This window comes from Ipomoea nil, unplaced genomic scaffold, assembly GCF_001879475.1.
Source record: "Ipomoea nil cultivar Tokyo-kokei standard unplaced genomic scaffold, Asagao_1.1 scaffold2279, whole genome shotgun sequence".
NCBI lineage: Eukaryota > Viridiplantae > Streptophyta > Magnoliopsida > Solanales > Convolvulaceae > Ipomoea > Ipomoea nil.
In genome coordinates this window covers 1627853-1644853 of record NW_017618707.1, presented here as the reverse complement: position 1 = coordinate 1644853, position 17001 = coordinate 1627853, and the positions used below count along the sequence as shown (strand labels likewise).

At 35.1% G+C, this 17001-nt stretch overlaps 2 protein-coding genes across 2 annotated transcripts; both read right to left on the bottom strand.

The window, feature by feature from the left end:
• Nucleotides 1-2677: 2677 nt before the first annotated feature.
• On the bottom strand, nt 2678-3553 carry LOC109150363 (VQ motif-containing protein 4-like). Its single transcript, XM_019298269.1, has one exon. It carries the CDS (start codon nt 3426-3428, stop codon nt 2799-2801), a length of 630 nt encoding a protein of 209 aa, XP_019153814.1. The 5' UTR covers nt 3429-3553; the 3' UTR covers nt 2678-2798.
• Nucleotides 3554-7902: 4349 nt separating this feature from the next.
• Nucleotides 7903-12576, bottom strand: LOC109150360 (dynamin-related protein 5A). The gene is made up of 8 exons (XM_019298266.1): nt 12121-12576; nt 11497-11688; nt 11179-11385; nt 10432-10860; nt 9938-10165; nt 9654-9849; nt 8627-9317; nt 7903-8381 (listed from the first exon to the last, which is right to left on the bottom strand). The coding sequence occupies exons 1-8, from the start codon at nt 12484-12486 to the stop codon at nt 8195-8197; spliced, it is 2496 nt and encodes an 831-aa protein (XP_019153811.1). The 5' UTR covers nt 12487-12576; the 3' UTR covers nt 7903-8194.
• Between the last annotated feature and the right edge of the window lie 4425 nt (nt 12577-17001).

Below are 17001 nucleotides of genomic sequence, written 5' to 3'. Positions count from 1 at the left end.
ATATGATTGACTTTATTAATTATATTTTTTAATTTTTTCATGGTATTAATAAAATACTTGGTAAATAAATATATAGCATTATTTTTTATTATAACTTTGATATTTAATTAAAAAATAGTGCACAAAAAAGATAATAGACAATGTAGTGAATATAATCAATTGATGAATTTGAATGTAAAGAATTTTTACATTGGAGAAATATAAAGACAATATAACTAATAAAGTTATTTCTCTTAATTAATTTATTGATAATGAATAATTTTTTTAGTAAAGACATTGTAGGGACAATGTAGCGAATATAATCAATTGATGAATTTGAATGTAAAGAATTTTTACATTGGAGAAAAATAAATACAATATAACTAATGAAATTATTTCTCTTATTTAATTTATTGATAATGAATATTTTTTTTTGAATAAAGACATTGTAGACACATAATTCTAAATTAAATAAATGCATATGTATTATTTTTTGTTGTAGCTACTAAATTATTATTTAATTTAATAAGAGTAAAAATAGAGTACTAATTATGCCAACTTTGATTGAGATGGGGTTCGAACCTAAGACCTTTCTTATTGAAATCAATGAGTAAGTTAACGGTGAACTAACAGAAATTAACGAAAAAGATAATATTTAACGGAAAAGTTAACGGATAATCATATTCATTAAGGATAAATTAGGAATCTTAAGGAAAAATTAAAATTTGAGCCATTCATTTGATTAAAAAACTTGACCGTCATTTTTTCTACCCATTATAGGCCTAACTCTCTTGGGCTCTTATATATATATATATATATATATATATATATATATATATATATATATATATATATATATATATATATATATATATATATATATATATATATATATAGAGAGAGAGAGAGAGAGAGAGAGAGAGAGAGAGAGAGAGAGAGAGGTTGCATTCAAATACAAACTCCCTTGAAATACAACTTGAGCTCGTGCACACATTAACATACTTACATGCACACATTTTGTATTTTAAAGGGAGTTTGTATTTTATATATATATATATATATATATATATATATATATATATATATATATATATATATATATATATATAAAATCAAATCTTAAAATTTAAATCCTTAATTTTTAATTTTTACACTTTATCATCTTTCCCTGTTTCTTTTTTAGCGGAGTAGCAGACTCATCCTTGCATATTGCATAGTAGTAGTAGTGGAGGTGGCAGAGTGAGACATGTGATTGATCAACATTTGATCTCGAGTTTTTATCTTAATTTAAAAAAAAAAAATCAATTGAGGTTGACGATGCTTGTTGTTGTCACTACTTACACATTTGTTGTGGCTTACGACTGCAACTGTTCATCTATTATTATTATTATTATTATTATTATTATTATTATTATTATTATTATTATGATGTTTAATTTTTTTTTTTCAAATATGTAACCCTTATAACGTGTATATCTTAAATAGACTCAAAGCCTATTTAAAGTCTACAATAATGCATCTTTAGTTATCTACATATTAAATATGCTATAGGCCTTTAAAAGGGCTTTAGGACAGGCCAAGTCTATTGTAGGCTCAAGCTTAAGACTAAAAACAGTCTAAATACAGGCTTAGACTTCAAATTCTCATAACAGGCTCATGCCTAATTTTTCAAAGCTCAGTATGCTCAAGCCTATTTTCATCCCTATATATTTGCTTAAAGCCGAAAGCTGAAAGCCAAAATCAGAGAGCCTATGGTATAAGGCCTAAAGCTGAAAGCCTAAAGTCGAAAGCCTAAAGTTGTAAACCGAAAGTAGAAAGTTGAAAGCCTAATGCCAAAAATTGAAAGTCAAAAGTCGAAAGCTGACCAGTTACAAGTAATTTAGACTGGTTTATCTCATTGTGGTCTTTTAGCGGTTAAGATCACAAGATACACTACACACTCTCGAGTAGGGCGTGCGAGTTTTCCCAATAAGGTAATTTTGTAATTTGACAAAAGTGAATGAATGAGTTTAATTTTTTGAAATTACAAAAATGTCATGGATTTTTACGATTTTTTTAATGCTATTTTATTATCCGACATGAAAGTTAGTCCCTAATTTATTTATTTATTTATTTATTTTACGATAAGTATTGGCCATGAAAAGTCATTCCTATAAAATGTAGAGATGAAAATTTAGAAAGGTAATGATGATTGCGTAAGTTGGGATTAGGTTTAACACTTCAGTTGGATTGGTATGTTTGGTCGGAAATAAGATATTGTACGTGGTCATTTATGAAATTAAAAAGTGATTTTTGTGTACGATGTTAAATAGTAAAGTGAAGTTGGTAAATGTTGACCAAATTTGGGAGTCGGATTAAAATTGTTTGAAATTATATTCCATAAAAAAATTAAAAATTAACTATTTTATAAACTTATAATAATGTTGAAATCATGTACATCGTATACATATTATATTGAATGATGAATTATTCTCACCTATTTTGTCTTTCTCTTTATTTTATATTACTATGTGTGTTGCATTTTTCGTAATGAGACGTATGAATTTACAACGTTACTAACATAACTGCAATAATTTAAAATTTTAAATAAAATTACCTACTAAGCAAAATATATGAATTTTTTTTAATTAATAGACATTTTTCTATTAAGAACCCATGAAAAGGAATTTAGAAGGAAAAAAAAAAATGAGTGAGAAAATGAAGCAAATGATCAAAAGAAAGAGATATTACTTTGTTGAAATCAAATTACAGAATTAAACAACTCTTTTAGCCTAGTTTCTTCCCATAGATGAGAAGGGCATTGTAGTAATTAACTATCCTCAAGAAGAAGAAGAAGAAGTGTCGGAAACTCGGGGCGAAGTGACCGGAAAAAGAGGGAGGAGCTGCGGCGGCGGCTGAGAGTCTCTAGGAGTATCGGTCCTCGGAGATGGATGAAAGTAAAACTTCTTCTCAGCAATCGCTTTCTCCTCCTCAGACGAAGACGACTTGTCGAACGGGTCTGCGGTCAACGGCGTGACGGGGCTGAGAACGAGCGCCGGAAAATCAAGAATGCTCGGAGACAGAACCTCCGGCTTCAAGAACGACCCGGAATTCAAAGGGCTTATAATTAGGCCATTCTTGAGGCTGTTCCTTCTCTCGTAGAGCTTGAACCCCTGTTTCTTGGGAGGGGTCTTGTTCGGGGGTATGGGGAATCCCTTGGCGGCGGCGGCGGAGGAGGAGGATGGGTTTTTAGCGGCGTCCGAGGAACCAGTGAGCATCTGGACAACCTGCTTGAACGATGAAGTGTCTGCTTGAACAAAGGTTGTTGGGTAAGGGTTATTAGCTACTTCAGATCTTGGGGTTAGTGGTGGGGAAGTACCACTGCCATTGTTGCTGTTTGGTGAGTTTATGGTAGAATCTTGAAGAGGTTTTGAGATGATTCCCATTGAAATTTTAGTTTCTTTCTTCATCTTTTTCCTCTCTCTCTCTCTCTATGTATCCAAAATTTTGATTTGGAGAGAAAAGAATGGGAAGGATATGATATGATTTGATGAAGAAAGAAAAGAGATATGAATGAGTGAAAAACAAGGCATATGAAAAGCATGGGGATTTCAGCTTGCTTGCTACTTTTGCTACTTTTGCCACTCCATCTACCCTTTGACTTCTTAGTGTTCTATTATTATTTTAAGGGAAAATGGCACTTTTTCCCCCTGTGTTATATGCTTATAGCACTTTTTCTCCCTGAGTTATTCATGCATTCACATTTGCCCCCTCAATTATTATAGAAGTGGCGGTTTTCCCCCCTGATAATATTAAACGGACATTTCCACCCTTAAAACAAATATTTTATTTATTTCTCTTCTTCACCAAATTATTGCTTATACGTAGGGATGACCACGGTTCGGTTCGAACTGAACCAAACACTATAGCAATCAAATTAAAAAATTTCGATTATGATTCATAACATAACCCAATATTTGGGTTTCCGTTTATTAAAATCGTGAACTGGAAAAAATGGATCCTGAACCGTGAACCGGAGGTTCAAATCGGAACAACTACTAGCAATAGCTTAAATTATAATTATAATATTTGCAAATAGTGTATGTTTTTTTCCGCATTTATATTGACTCTCACATATATGTATATATAATCGCGATTTGAGTTTTATTTTGAACCGTCGGTTCAAGATTTTGGATCCAATTTGAACGGTTGGTTCAAACTTTCTTTTAAAATTTTATTTTTTTATTTTTAAAATATTCTAAATTTAACACTTAATGTATTTTATTTTTTCAAATTGTGGTTATAATTTGTTGGAGAAGAAAAATAAATGAAATATTTATTTTAAGGGTAAATATGTCCATTTAATATATCAGGGGGAAAAACTGCCACTTAAATAATTTAGGGAGAAAAAGTGCTATAAGTATATAACAAAGGGGAAAAAAGTGCCATTTTCCCTTATTTTAATTCATTAATTTATTTGTCTCATTTTATGTTTGATTCTTATTTTTAATTTATTTTTTTTATTATATAAAGTTTATATATTTAAAAATTATATTAAAAATACTATTAAACATACAAAATGAAATTTAAGACTAATTTAAAATACAAAAAAAAAAAAAAAACAATGAAGAAATATTTGGTTTAATCAATAAAGAATAAACAGCTAAAATAAGATAAAGGAGTACAATTTTTGCATCAACTGTTTACAAAATTTTTATCAAATACGGAGTAGTTCCAAATAAAAAAAATGAATATCAAAATAAATAAATAAGTTTGAAGAACCAAATATTTTACCAAATGTTAAAGTAGAATATTGGTATTAAGTTATTAATTGATTTAAAAAGGTTATTAAACAGTGTAATATCTCTCTACCAATCAAATTCGAGTAATGAGGTGAGTGACTGCTTTTGAGTTTGTTTGGTTTGGAATAAGTGAATTGGATAGAATGCATGTGAGCCAAGCCAACTCGCTAGTCGCTCACTCTCTATTGAGTCATGGTTTAAATCGCTCGATGATAACGAGCTCAATTAGGCTTGTATACTATTATTCAATAGAGTTTTACTACATGCACTTCCTAATCTTATTTTCTAAATTTTATTTCCTGTGACGGATTTTGATTAGTTATTTTTTCATGTGGGTCCCAATACAAGTGTCTATCAAAGTTTTGTGTGTGGGAGTACAAGTTGAGAGAAAAATGGGAGTACAAATTGGGAGTAAAAAATTGGAGTACATGTAGCATTTTCCTATCCAATATAATTAGATTATTTATATCTAATATGTGTATGAAATATAAGATTGCGATTATTCATTATTGTATAGCACTAGCGTTGGCACAATATAAGAGTTAAAGAATGTCATTTCTCATAAGGGGATATGTAATATAATTCTATTCAGGGATGAATTGTTATATGAGGCTAGTTTAGGAGCATCCCAAGCTATTGTTGAAGTATCATGGCAAGTCATGGATTGGTAGTAGCCAATGTAAGGAGGAGGATAGGAAATGGGGAGACCACTAATATTTGGAACACACCCTGACTTCCGAGGCCGAACTTGTTTGTTGTTACCTTTATGCCATTGGCTCATATGTAAGTAGTTCTGAAATAGTGGATAAACTGCTAATTATACAGAGGCCAACTGGAGACAAAATCGAACTCGATTTTGATTCTTCTGTAAGGTCTTTTGGGATGAGGTATTCTATTTTTCACTTTTACCATTTATAGCATTGCACGTTGAACTTACTAAATCCTTTCAAAAAATTTCAAAGAATTGAGCTTGACACACACGCTTTACACACATTTACAAGGTGAAATGAACAATACCACACACCTCATTCAAATGTACAACCCCACGGGTTGGTGCTTGTGGGTGCTCAGGTGGCTAGTCTGCTACAGATGGATAAGAACGGGGTAGGACTAGGACTTGTTGGAGGATTTATTGGATGGGAGTGATGCAGAGTTGATCAGGAAGGTTCCAGTGAGTCCAGGCTTTGGGGATACTTGCTTCTGACCGGGTGACTTGCGGGGGGAATATTCAGTTAAGTTGGGTTACCGCAAACTCGCAGAGGGCCACATTGTTGTTGCTCCCACGTGGTTCAAACGATGGAGTGTGCTTTGGGGTTTAAATGTGCCATAGAATGTTAAGATTTTCCCGTGGAAATGTATGTGTGGGATCTTGTTGACTACGGTGGCGTTACGGGCGAGGCATGTGGATGTTGAGCTCAAGTGCCCGGTGTGCAAGCTTGGCACGGAAACTCTAAACCATGTATTTCTCTAGTGTGTTGTGGTGTGCCAGGTATGGGTGTTAGGTAGAGTGGCGGGTTGTTTTGCGACAAGGGGTTCGTTTGAGAAGGTTATGGAGGGTTGTTTTGGGATGGAGCCTAGGGGGGTGTTGTGCAAGATGGCAATCCTAATGTGGGGTGTGGGGTTGAGGAATTGGGTCGTTTAGAATGGAGTCGTGTCTTCCACGGTGGAGGTGGTGAATACGACAGCGAGGGTGCTGCCCGACTAGCAGGGTAACGGGCAAATGAGTGGAGCGGTTGTAGGATCGCGGGTGCATCAGGAGGGGGGGGTCCGAGTGGTGCGTAGTTTGCTCTGCTACGTTGTTGGTCCGTGGTTGGCAAGGGGTGATGCGGCGTGGGTTGGAGCGGTGTTGTGTGACAAGGATAAGGGGTTTATTGTTGCGGTGAAACGCTCACAGGCTACATGGATGCGTACACATCATAGGCAGGGATTTATCGCTATGGTGAATAGCCCGCTCACGGGCTACATGGACACATACACGGCAAAGGCATTAGCATGCAAGGAGGCCCTTTTATAACTTAAAGATCGGGGTGTGTCGAATGTGTGAGGTCCACTTAGACTGCTTGAATCTCATAGTGCTTTGAAAGGGCATCGTGGTGCTTTTGGCTATATTGGTATCATTGTGAGCCAGTGTCTTAATTTAATTTGTGTTCTGCTTTAGTTATGATTTCCTTCTCTTTTGTTAGGCGTTCTATGAATAGTGTTTCTGATGCTTTGGCCACGAGGGATCCTCCCAAACTAATAACCCTCCATCTTTTGTGGAGAACTTATTACTTGTTCTGGTTTAATGCATTGTTTTGGACTTTTGGTTGGTTGGTTTTAAAAAAAAAAAAAAAAAAGTATGATTATTATTAGTATCACAACCAAGACAATCTTATATAAGTTTATGCCCACTTAAAAAATTATACATGTTCAAAAACCATAAAATTCCAAGGTAAAACCATACTCTCACATCCCTAGTTAATTGTACATTCTGTTCAAACAAGTATTGAGGTGAGGAGTTAAATAACAAGAGTAAATACCAGCGGAGGTCCTCTGACTTTGGTGACACTGCCACTTTTAGTCCTCAACTTTTAAATCAACTACTCTTAGTCCTCTTACTTTTTGTTTCTAGCCATCTATGGTCCTTCCGTTAAACTTGACCATCTAATGTCGTTTTCTTAAGGATAATTCAGTCCTTTCATAATTAATAAATTAATTATTATGTTTGTCGAGTCATACCGAGATATCCCGACGTCGTTTTGGCACAACTTTCGTACCAGTTTTTGTACGTCATTTTGATTCACGAGCTAGTTTTGTACACGTTCATAGTTGGCAAACCATTGTTTGACTATTCTGATGAGAAAATTAAACATAATAATCAATAAATTAATTATGAAAGAACTGAATTATCTTTTAGAAAATGGCATTAGATGGTCAAGTTTAACGAAATGACCATAGATAGCTAGAAACAAAAAATAAGAGGACTAAAAGTGGTTGATTTAAAAGTTGAGGACTAAAAGTGACAGTGCCACCAAAGTCGGAGGACCTCCGCCGGTATTTACTCTAAATAACAACATGATGGTTTCATTAACTAAGACACACGAATGGGCATAGAGGCTTTTCATATTGGGAGATTAAAAAGAAAAGAATCAATCACCATTGCTTTAACCCAGAATGGAAGAATATTAAACATTATTTTAGGTCAGCTAGAATCATGAGAATGGAAAAACCCGAAAATCTAATGCAGATGAATCTTGGTGTGCAGCAACAAGCCAACAAGACTAGGAAAATTATCAGATCGTTATAGCATGAGGGCATTTGAACAACCTGAAAAGAATCAACTCACAGTGTCACAAGATGTTGCTGGCAATGGCATAATGGTTTCACAAGAAGTGAAGCCCGGAAGTGGATCAACCATCAGAGCAATCCAGGCCATATGAAGGATCGGATCTCTATCAAAGTCCTCTAGCCACACTTTTGAACTCGTTCAAGCAACTATGTAGCATCTTTTGTCGCTTATGAAGGGATTGGCGTTCATTCTGAAGGATATCGATTGATCCAGGGGAAACAAACATGTCCATGAATTTCTCATCATTGACAGCAAACAAATCCAATCCAAGTGCCACGAAGAGCCTCTCCCGACTGCACAGTTAGAGAAATACTTCATTCGTTTAATAGTTAGCTGACAACATAAATTAGAACATTGACTGCAATGGCAATGTCTGTATTAAGATGGCATAATGTCCAGGTATATTCTGGTGCAAAAAATTCCTTTGCAGCCCATTTTGTTAAAGATATGCACCAAAAGATTTGAAGCCACCCCGAGTTCATAGAATTTATGCAGACTCTTAGAGATGATCAAATAGTGGAGGAATTTAGAAACCTACCAAGGAGTAAGAAAGCCAGAGTTCAAAGTAGATGACACACTTTGCTCAACCAGAACGTCACGCATTCTGGCAAAATGTTTTGCAGCTAGTGAACAGATCTCTGCATAAGGTGAGGCTGATCTTGAATTAGTATCCCCACTTCCAAACAAGAGGCTTACATTTTGGCCCCTCAAATTATCAGGATTTTTGTTACTGCCAATCAGCCTAGAATGCCGTTTTCTTGCTCCAACATCAACGCAATTCACAAGTTCTTTTTTTACTCCATAGTTGGCATCGCAAGGTTGATCAGGAGATGGAGTCTCTGGTACAGTCATTTGACATTCACGAAGCGCATCTCTGGCCTCCCCAATTTTTCCAGGTGTTGTTTCCTGCCCATTCTTTTCAGGAGGCATATTTTCTTGGTCTTGTGGTATGACTTCACTGCGCAATGAAGGCCCGCCATCCGAAAGTTCAAGACAAAATGAACCAGCTGAGGCTTGATTCAAGTTGTATATAGTGTTTGAACCAGCTCCAAAAGTACCCAAGAAGTCCTCATAGCAGACCTGAGAATATGGACTAGTAACTGAATCAAGATGGTGCCTAAGAAGCTGTTTGCACTGTCTGGAGAGATCTTTTATGAAGCGGTTGTAAGACTGCCTTAGAGAGGCAAGGAAACCAACATATCCATCAACATCCCCATCTCTATGTCCATCTGCAGATCAGAGTGACCCACAAAAATAAGGAGAGTTCTTTTTTAAGAAGAAGAAAGAGTTTAAGAATGCTAAGCAAAAGGAAAGTGATATTTGTCAGAGTTCATATGCTCCTTTCACAACACTATCAACCACCAATAAGTACCACAGTGCTTTCTTTAACTGATACTTTTCACATTATCATTGAAGTTAACAGAGAAATGCATATAAATACTTCAACAGCAAACAGGTGAAAATTTATTTTAATGATGAATGTGCTCCTTTACCAGTGCATTTAATGCAGACAGCACAATTAGACTGAAGAAAAGATGGATTGTTGTTACTGGAAAAATACTTACAATGTGAATCACATCGTCGATTTCTTTCAATGGCAAGTTCAAAGAGGTTTCCTAAAACAAATGATATGCGATCACATGCTGTATCAAGAAGAGGAGAAAGCCAAGAGCGTGCGGCAGCTCTTGCAATCTCTGCAGCTGCATCTGTAACCCCTCTACTCCCACCTCGACCAGCATGAGCAAGTAAAATATTTGCTACCTGTAATCAAAATTCTTTAAAATTGCATTCTAAAGTTCCAACTTGAGGATTGCTTATTCAGAATTATAAAATTTAAAAAAAGAGATACCTTCTCCCTTGAAATGGTGGGGCAAGCAATTGAATATGTAGCACACCGAAATTCATGCATCACTCTCTCAAAAGCTGCACCTCCATAAAGGCGAAGTGTTGCATTTGGAGGTCTAATAACTGCCGAAACACCAGGCCAACTACCAATACCACTCTCTGACCGTTCCTCTTCAGTTGTTCTTCCCCATTGCTCAGGAGCAGGGTCAGCTGCTCCTTCGATAAGTGCACCCTTCAAAAACAACAAAAACAATCTCAGTACTTGGGGTACAAATAATGTGAATACATTTGTTCATAAGTTCAACACTTAAATACAATGTTACAAGCAGCAGATTCCAAAGGTATCAGGAATTATATTTTATATTTAGATGTTGGGAATAAAACTGAACACATGATTACATAAAGAAACAACATGTAGCATCAAATGCTTCATAACAAACAGTAGATGAAGATATTAGGGATTTAATTAAATGATTGGATGATGTCGATAAGACTGACCACATGATTACATAAAGCAGCAGCATGCAGCAAGGAGGATCTTCGAAGATGTGCAACATCCGAAGTTGCCTGTATTTTGCTGTCCATTCTGGCTAAATCAGCAGTTACTTCACTGCACCGCTGTTCAAGCAGGGCCAATGTTGCTGGAGTAGCTTCCTTGTATCTTCTCTGGAGCTCAGTTTCTAAATAATCTCTGAGAGAACCAAATCCAATGTAGGACCTGTATTTCTCTTCATCAAAACCCCCCTTAACAGAATCACGCAGATATCGTAATATTTCTCCATCAACTTGAGAGATTTGCCTACGGAATTCATCATTTGACACTGCACTTCGATCCTTAGGTAGGGCCACAAAATATGGACGAGTATTTTCTCCAAGGTACCCACTTGCACTCAAATAGCGATCAACTTCCCACCGGTCACTAAACTCCTACACATTAATTTAGTCACAGTCATTTCCAACTGAAGACTCATTTGAGATTAAAATTATCACAAGGTTGTTGAAGGAGAATGTGATCATGGCATTCACACTCACATGTTTTTATTTGATAATTTATCCTTATACAAGTAATATTTTTCAACAAACAACCAAAATTTTAACATTAACAGAAAGAACCAGTTGTTATGTTATTGCACTATTAAAGCCAATTTTCTCAATCAGTGGCTAAAGATACACGAATAAGGCTTAATTATTTTTACCAGTGCATTTAATACAAGCAGGTCCTAGAAAGGAAGGTTGTGTAAGTACCTTGAGCCTGTTATCAAATTTTGAGACAACAATGACCGTCCTCCTAAAAGTTGGATCAATTTCACGAAGAACATCCAACCATAGAGAAGAACACCACTCCACACTGCTCTGTTGAAGAAACAAAAGAATACGGTGAGGTGGACTAGCCAGCGACTTCACCATTGATAGGATCTCATCAGGCGTATTATCAGGTTCACCCTTCTTTGCCTGCAATTGCAATATCTTTCTATCATTATTTGCACAACAGAGAACTATTTAACTGCATACAAAATTTTGAACATTTCATCATATGCATGTTCAACAAGCCAGAGAACTTGCCTTTAGAACAAAGCCCGGTGTATCAATGATGGTAAGGTTAGGACAATGTGCATACTCTGCTCTCATGACAATGGGTTTTGAAGACACTGCAGACTTAGTTCTTTTTAATAGAACTTCGGTCCTTGACTTTATGGTATCAGCAATTACAGACGGTGAAATGATGGGACTCCCATAGTCTTCAGAATCCTCCTCCTGTATCAAATACAGACCCCAGAAGTCAATTTCTACCTCAAGAAACATCAAGTAAAATTTAACATCAAAGCAATCCCACATGGCCATATCACTACAAACGCATAACACACTGAGAAAAAAGTCATAGCTAGAGATATATAAAGTAATCTGATTTATGGATCCCTTCCATCCTCACATTCTTTTTAGTAGCTAAAATCCTGAAAGGTTGATACTAGTGACTGCCTTATTATCTGTCATTATGCTATACGATACCCTTTTCTACATTTATTGCACATTTCAATTTCCGCATGCCTCGAACTATATGATTTCAGTAAGAATTGTTAACTATATGCAAGTAGAACGCTTCATATATCCACGCTCAGAATTATTAATTCATGGAATACCTTGTAATAATTTCAAGCGATTAAAATATTCAAAAATCTCAAATTGAACCTGAAAGCGACATCGAGGCTCCAAAGAAGTTGGATCATGGACCATTTGCAGAATAAGAGGGCGTCGGGTGCCCATTTCAACTTCCCGGATATTGAACCGGAATCCTAGTAGGGCTTCGAGGAGAGAGCTCTTGCCATCGGACTGGCCACCAATGGCAACAATCTCCGGAATCGGCAATTTCTCTCCGAAGGCGACCGCAGCTGCCTGCAGCCGATTATAGGCTTCGAATCGATTCCTCATTTCAGAAGCGGAGGGAACTTCGTGGTGGCGGTGGTGGTGTTTCTTAGAATTGGAAGATGTGGCTGGAGGCCTCTCAGATGCGGGTGTCTTGGTTGGTGTAGTTTGGAAGGCATCTGTGTTCGCCATTGCTAAACTGGGAAGCGTGGGATTTTCAATTTTGAATTTGAAAATGGAGTTGGGGGAGCCGTTGAAGAGCTAGAAGGAAAGGGGAGCTTGGAAATTTGAAATAGATCGCGCTTACTATGACGATATACGCAAATTATGCAGGTGACTCGAGTCCAAAACGACGTCCTTTTTTTAAAAAATGTGTCATTTTATTCGTTTGTGCCATTATGAATCTATATGGAATTATGAATATAAGTTATAAAATTATGAACATAAAGCTCTGACATTATGAACTTACAATTATGAACATATAGTGATAAAATTATGAACATAGAGCTCTAAAATTGTGAACATCGAGTTTTGAAAATTATGATTTTACAGTTATTGCATTATGAATGTACAGTTACGAAATTATGAATGTACAGTTATGAAATTATGAACACAGAGCTCTGACATTGTGAACTTACAATATGAACATATAGTGATAAAATTATGAACATAGAGCTCTAAAATTGTGAACATAGAGCTTCGAAAATTATGAATGTACAGTTACGAAATTATGAATGTACAGTTATGGAAGTATGAATGTACAGTTATGAAATTATGAACATAGAGCTCTGACATTATGAACTTACAATTATGAACATATAGTAATAAAATTATGAACATATACTCCTATAACGAAGCAATCTGAAATTAAAAAAAAAAAAAAAAAAAAAAAAAAAAAAAAAAAAAAAAAAAACATTGCCTAACGGCACTGTTACCCGTGTCCAGCATGCATGCTAGACACGGGTCCATAACGATTGGACGATATATATTTGGGTTTGCAATTATTGGGCCGCCCTTTCAACATTAACAATCATATCATATGGCCCAAAAAAAGAAGAAAGTCTAGTAATGGCCCATATATAGCCCAAGCAATCGTGTGGATCATATTTTGTATATTGTAAAATAATGTACATTCAATACAAAAATAATGTACAAAATGTATAAAAATAGTGTACATTGTATTCAAGAGATGTACATTATTTTTGTGCTGAGTTATAATGTACATTCAGTACAAAAACAATGTACATTCAGTACAAAAACAATGTACATTTAGTATATTAAAAATGTACTTTTTGTTATGGTTCACATAACACTGTGTGAACCATGGTCCACATAATAATTTGCCTAGTCCAAGCCATTGCTATATCATAGACCAGAGTTCATATTGCATTGTCGACTCTGGTTCAAAAATTATGTGTATACAATTAATTTATTATGTGTTTCAATTAATAAGTATTGTGTCTATAAATAGATTGAAGACATATAATTTGTTAATTACAGACACATAATATGTTAATTACATGCACATAATATGTTAATTGTGTATTATGTGTATGTAGTTAACATATTACGTGTCTTCAATTTATTTACAGTTTGTTAACTATATGCACATAATAATTTGATATTAGAACCAACCCATGACCTATTGCATGTGGTCAACTCTGATACCATGTTAAAGTAAAGAAACCGATAATAACCAACCACTAAGTCACTAACATACCACTGCTAATTGAAGAATGTGTTTCATATCAATTAAAAGCCTTTTATGATATTTGGTATAGAGGTAGCTTTGATACCAAATTAAATGATGTTATATATCTCAATTAAAAGTTTAAGTTGATAGTTAAAGTGCACATATATGTTTATATATGATATGCTCAACAAAATGGAGCTAACCATGGGTCCATGTTGATGACCAAATCATCGATGCCACCACGCTTAGCTCGAAGTTGACATTGTCGATCTCGTCCTCAATGCCAACCACACACCTCGAAATGAAGTTGAGTATGTCCATGCAGATGACGTTGCCCTATCGATGAAATTGTTCCGGCGGAAATATATATATATTCTGGAAAGAGTTAATACCCAAAATCGTCCTCGATTATAGTGATTTTTTTCAATTTCGTCCGAAACGACTTTGGTGACCTAATATCGTCCCAGATTTTTGTGTTTCGCTCAATTTAGTCCCAAACTTTTGTGTTTTTGCTCAATTTAGTCCCTCATTTGTTATTATGTCCATTTGGTGTTAAATAAATAGACAATTCAGTAATTTTAATATTGGCATCTCTTTACTCATAGACATGTGAACTGCGAAATCCTTTTTTTTTTTTACGAATTACTCCCAGAATTACTCCTAAAACTGCGAATATAAAATTTGATTTGCAGGTCCGGGAGTAATTCTGGGTGTAATTCGTACAAGAAAGAGAAATTTTGCATTTCACAAGTTGAAAGTACAGAGAGATCAATATTGACATTACTGAATTGTCCCTTTATTTAACACTAATTTGACGGAATAACAAATGGAGGACTAAATTGAGCGAAACACAAAAGTCTGGGACGATATTAGGTCACCAAAGTCGTTTAGGACGAAATTGAGAAAAACCACTATAGTCGAGGACGATTTTGGGTATTAACTCATTCTAGAAATGCCTAGTGCCAACTAAAGGTCAACTCTAGAAATGCCTAGTGCCAACTAAAGGTCAACTCTAATTAAAGACTTACCTCTTTTTTTTTTTTTGAGTTAATACCCAAAATCGTCCTCGACTATAGTGATTTTTCTCAATTTCGTCCTAAACGACTTTGGTGACCTAATATCGTCCCAGACTTTTGTGTTTCGCTCAATTTAGTCCTCCATTTGTTATTCCGTCAAATTAGTGTTAAATAAAGGGACAATTCAGTAATGTCAATATTGATCTCTCTTTACTTTCAACTTGTGAAGTGCGAAATTCCTCTTTCTTGTACGAATTACACTCAGAATTACTCCCGGACCTGCAAATCAAATTTTATATTCACAGTTTTAGGAGTAATTATGGGAGTAATTCGTAAAAAAAAAAAAATGATTTCGCAGTTCACATGTCTATGAGTAAAGAGATGCCAATATTAAAATTACTGAATTGTCTATTTATTTAACAACAAATGGACAGAATAACAAATGAGGGACTAAACTGAGCAAAAACACAAAAGTATGGGACTAAATTGAGTGAAACACAAAAGTCTGGGACGATATTAGGTCACCAAAGTCTATTAGGACGAAATTGAGAAAAACCACTATAGTCGAGGACGATTTTGGGTATTAACTCATTTTTTTATTACAAAGGAAGGGGATACCCATACACTATCTACGCCTACACCGAGGCTCAAACCTACCTAAGACATCCCACATAAGGGGCCAATCGAATACCAGTGGACCACAAGCCACTAGGTAGACTTACCTCTTTATTGAGTTGCTCTTTACTTTACTTTTTTAAATAATAATAATAAATGGTTATTATTCGTTGGAAAACTTTATTTAAAGAAAAAAGCATTTGTATTCAACTACATTTCTAATTTATAAAATATGAGATTATTCAAAATTTAATGTTGAGTGATCGTAGTTTTTTGGTAATCTTAGAGTGAATATGTATGTTGTGATGGGCAAGTAGATGTGGCTATGGCTGATAGTTAGTGGTGTGTAAAATAATTAATTATATTAGTGGTTGTTTTTACGATTTTTGGATCGTTATTGATTGACGAACATAACTGGTTGGATGATGGAATAAAATATAAATAAATTGAGGAAAAAATAAATTGGACATAATATTTTTAACATGGAAACAGAAAGGTAAAATTTATGAAACTTTTAGAACACTGTCAAACCAAATTCGCTATCTTTGTAGTAATTTTGTACATATATGTATGTTTTTTTGCATGAAATTTTGGGAATAAGAGAAGCTTCTCATGTCTATTGATTGAGCTGGTGGAGAGACATAGAGGAGCGATGAAAAGGATTCTTCTAGTTTGATCATTTTCGTTTTTTATTATAGCCTTTTATAGTGAAAAAGTAGTACTGCATATGGTAATTGGGATGTTAGGCTCTGTTTTAGACACTATTTTGAAAGTTAGTCCTTTTTATAGTGTTCTTATATCCAATTTTGATGTGGTTAGTAGAGCATGCGTCTAAGGTATTTTGTTTAAATATTTTGCAAAGGTTAAGTCTAACTTATTGATTGTTAATCATGGCCTTGTCATATATAGCAAAACAATGCCCGCATGGGTAGCTCAATTGGTCATAGAGGTGAAATTTTGGAAGAATGATCAGGGATTGAGTCTCATCAGCAGCAGTGTGAGAGCAACCTCTCAAAGTGAGGGGATTTTTTGTGTGTAGTGAGCACCGGTCTAGCCTCTGTGGTTCATGTTTAGTTGAGTCACCATGATTTACATCCTCTCAAATGCTCTGACGGGCCCTTAGGGTTGGGGTTTAACCTTTTGGCAGAATATATAGCAAAACAAAGATATTTTGAATGTTAATGAAGCAAAACTTTATAGAATTGTTTTGGCTAAAGTGTCATCCCGCACTCGCACCATGAACCTTCCTGATTATTCATGTCACACCCTGACCTTTCAAAACGTGTATTTCGATCCACAAAACATTAATTTTTTTTTTTACTTAAAATTGTTTATAGATTTATCAGTTTACCTGATGACATGACGCGGATTTCCTGCTGATTT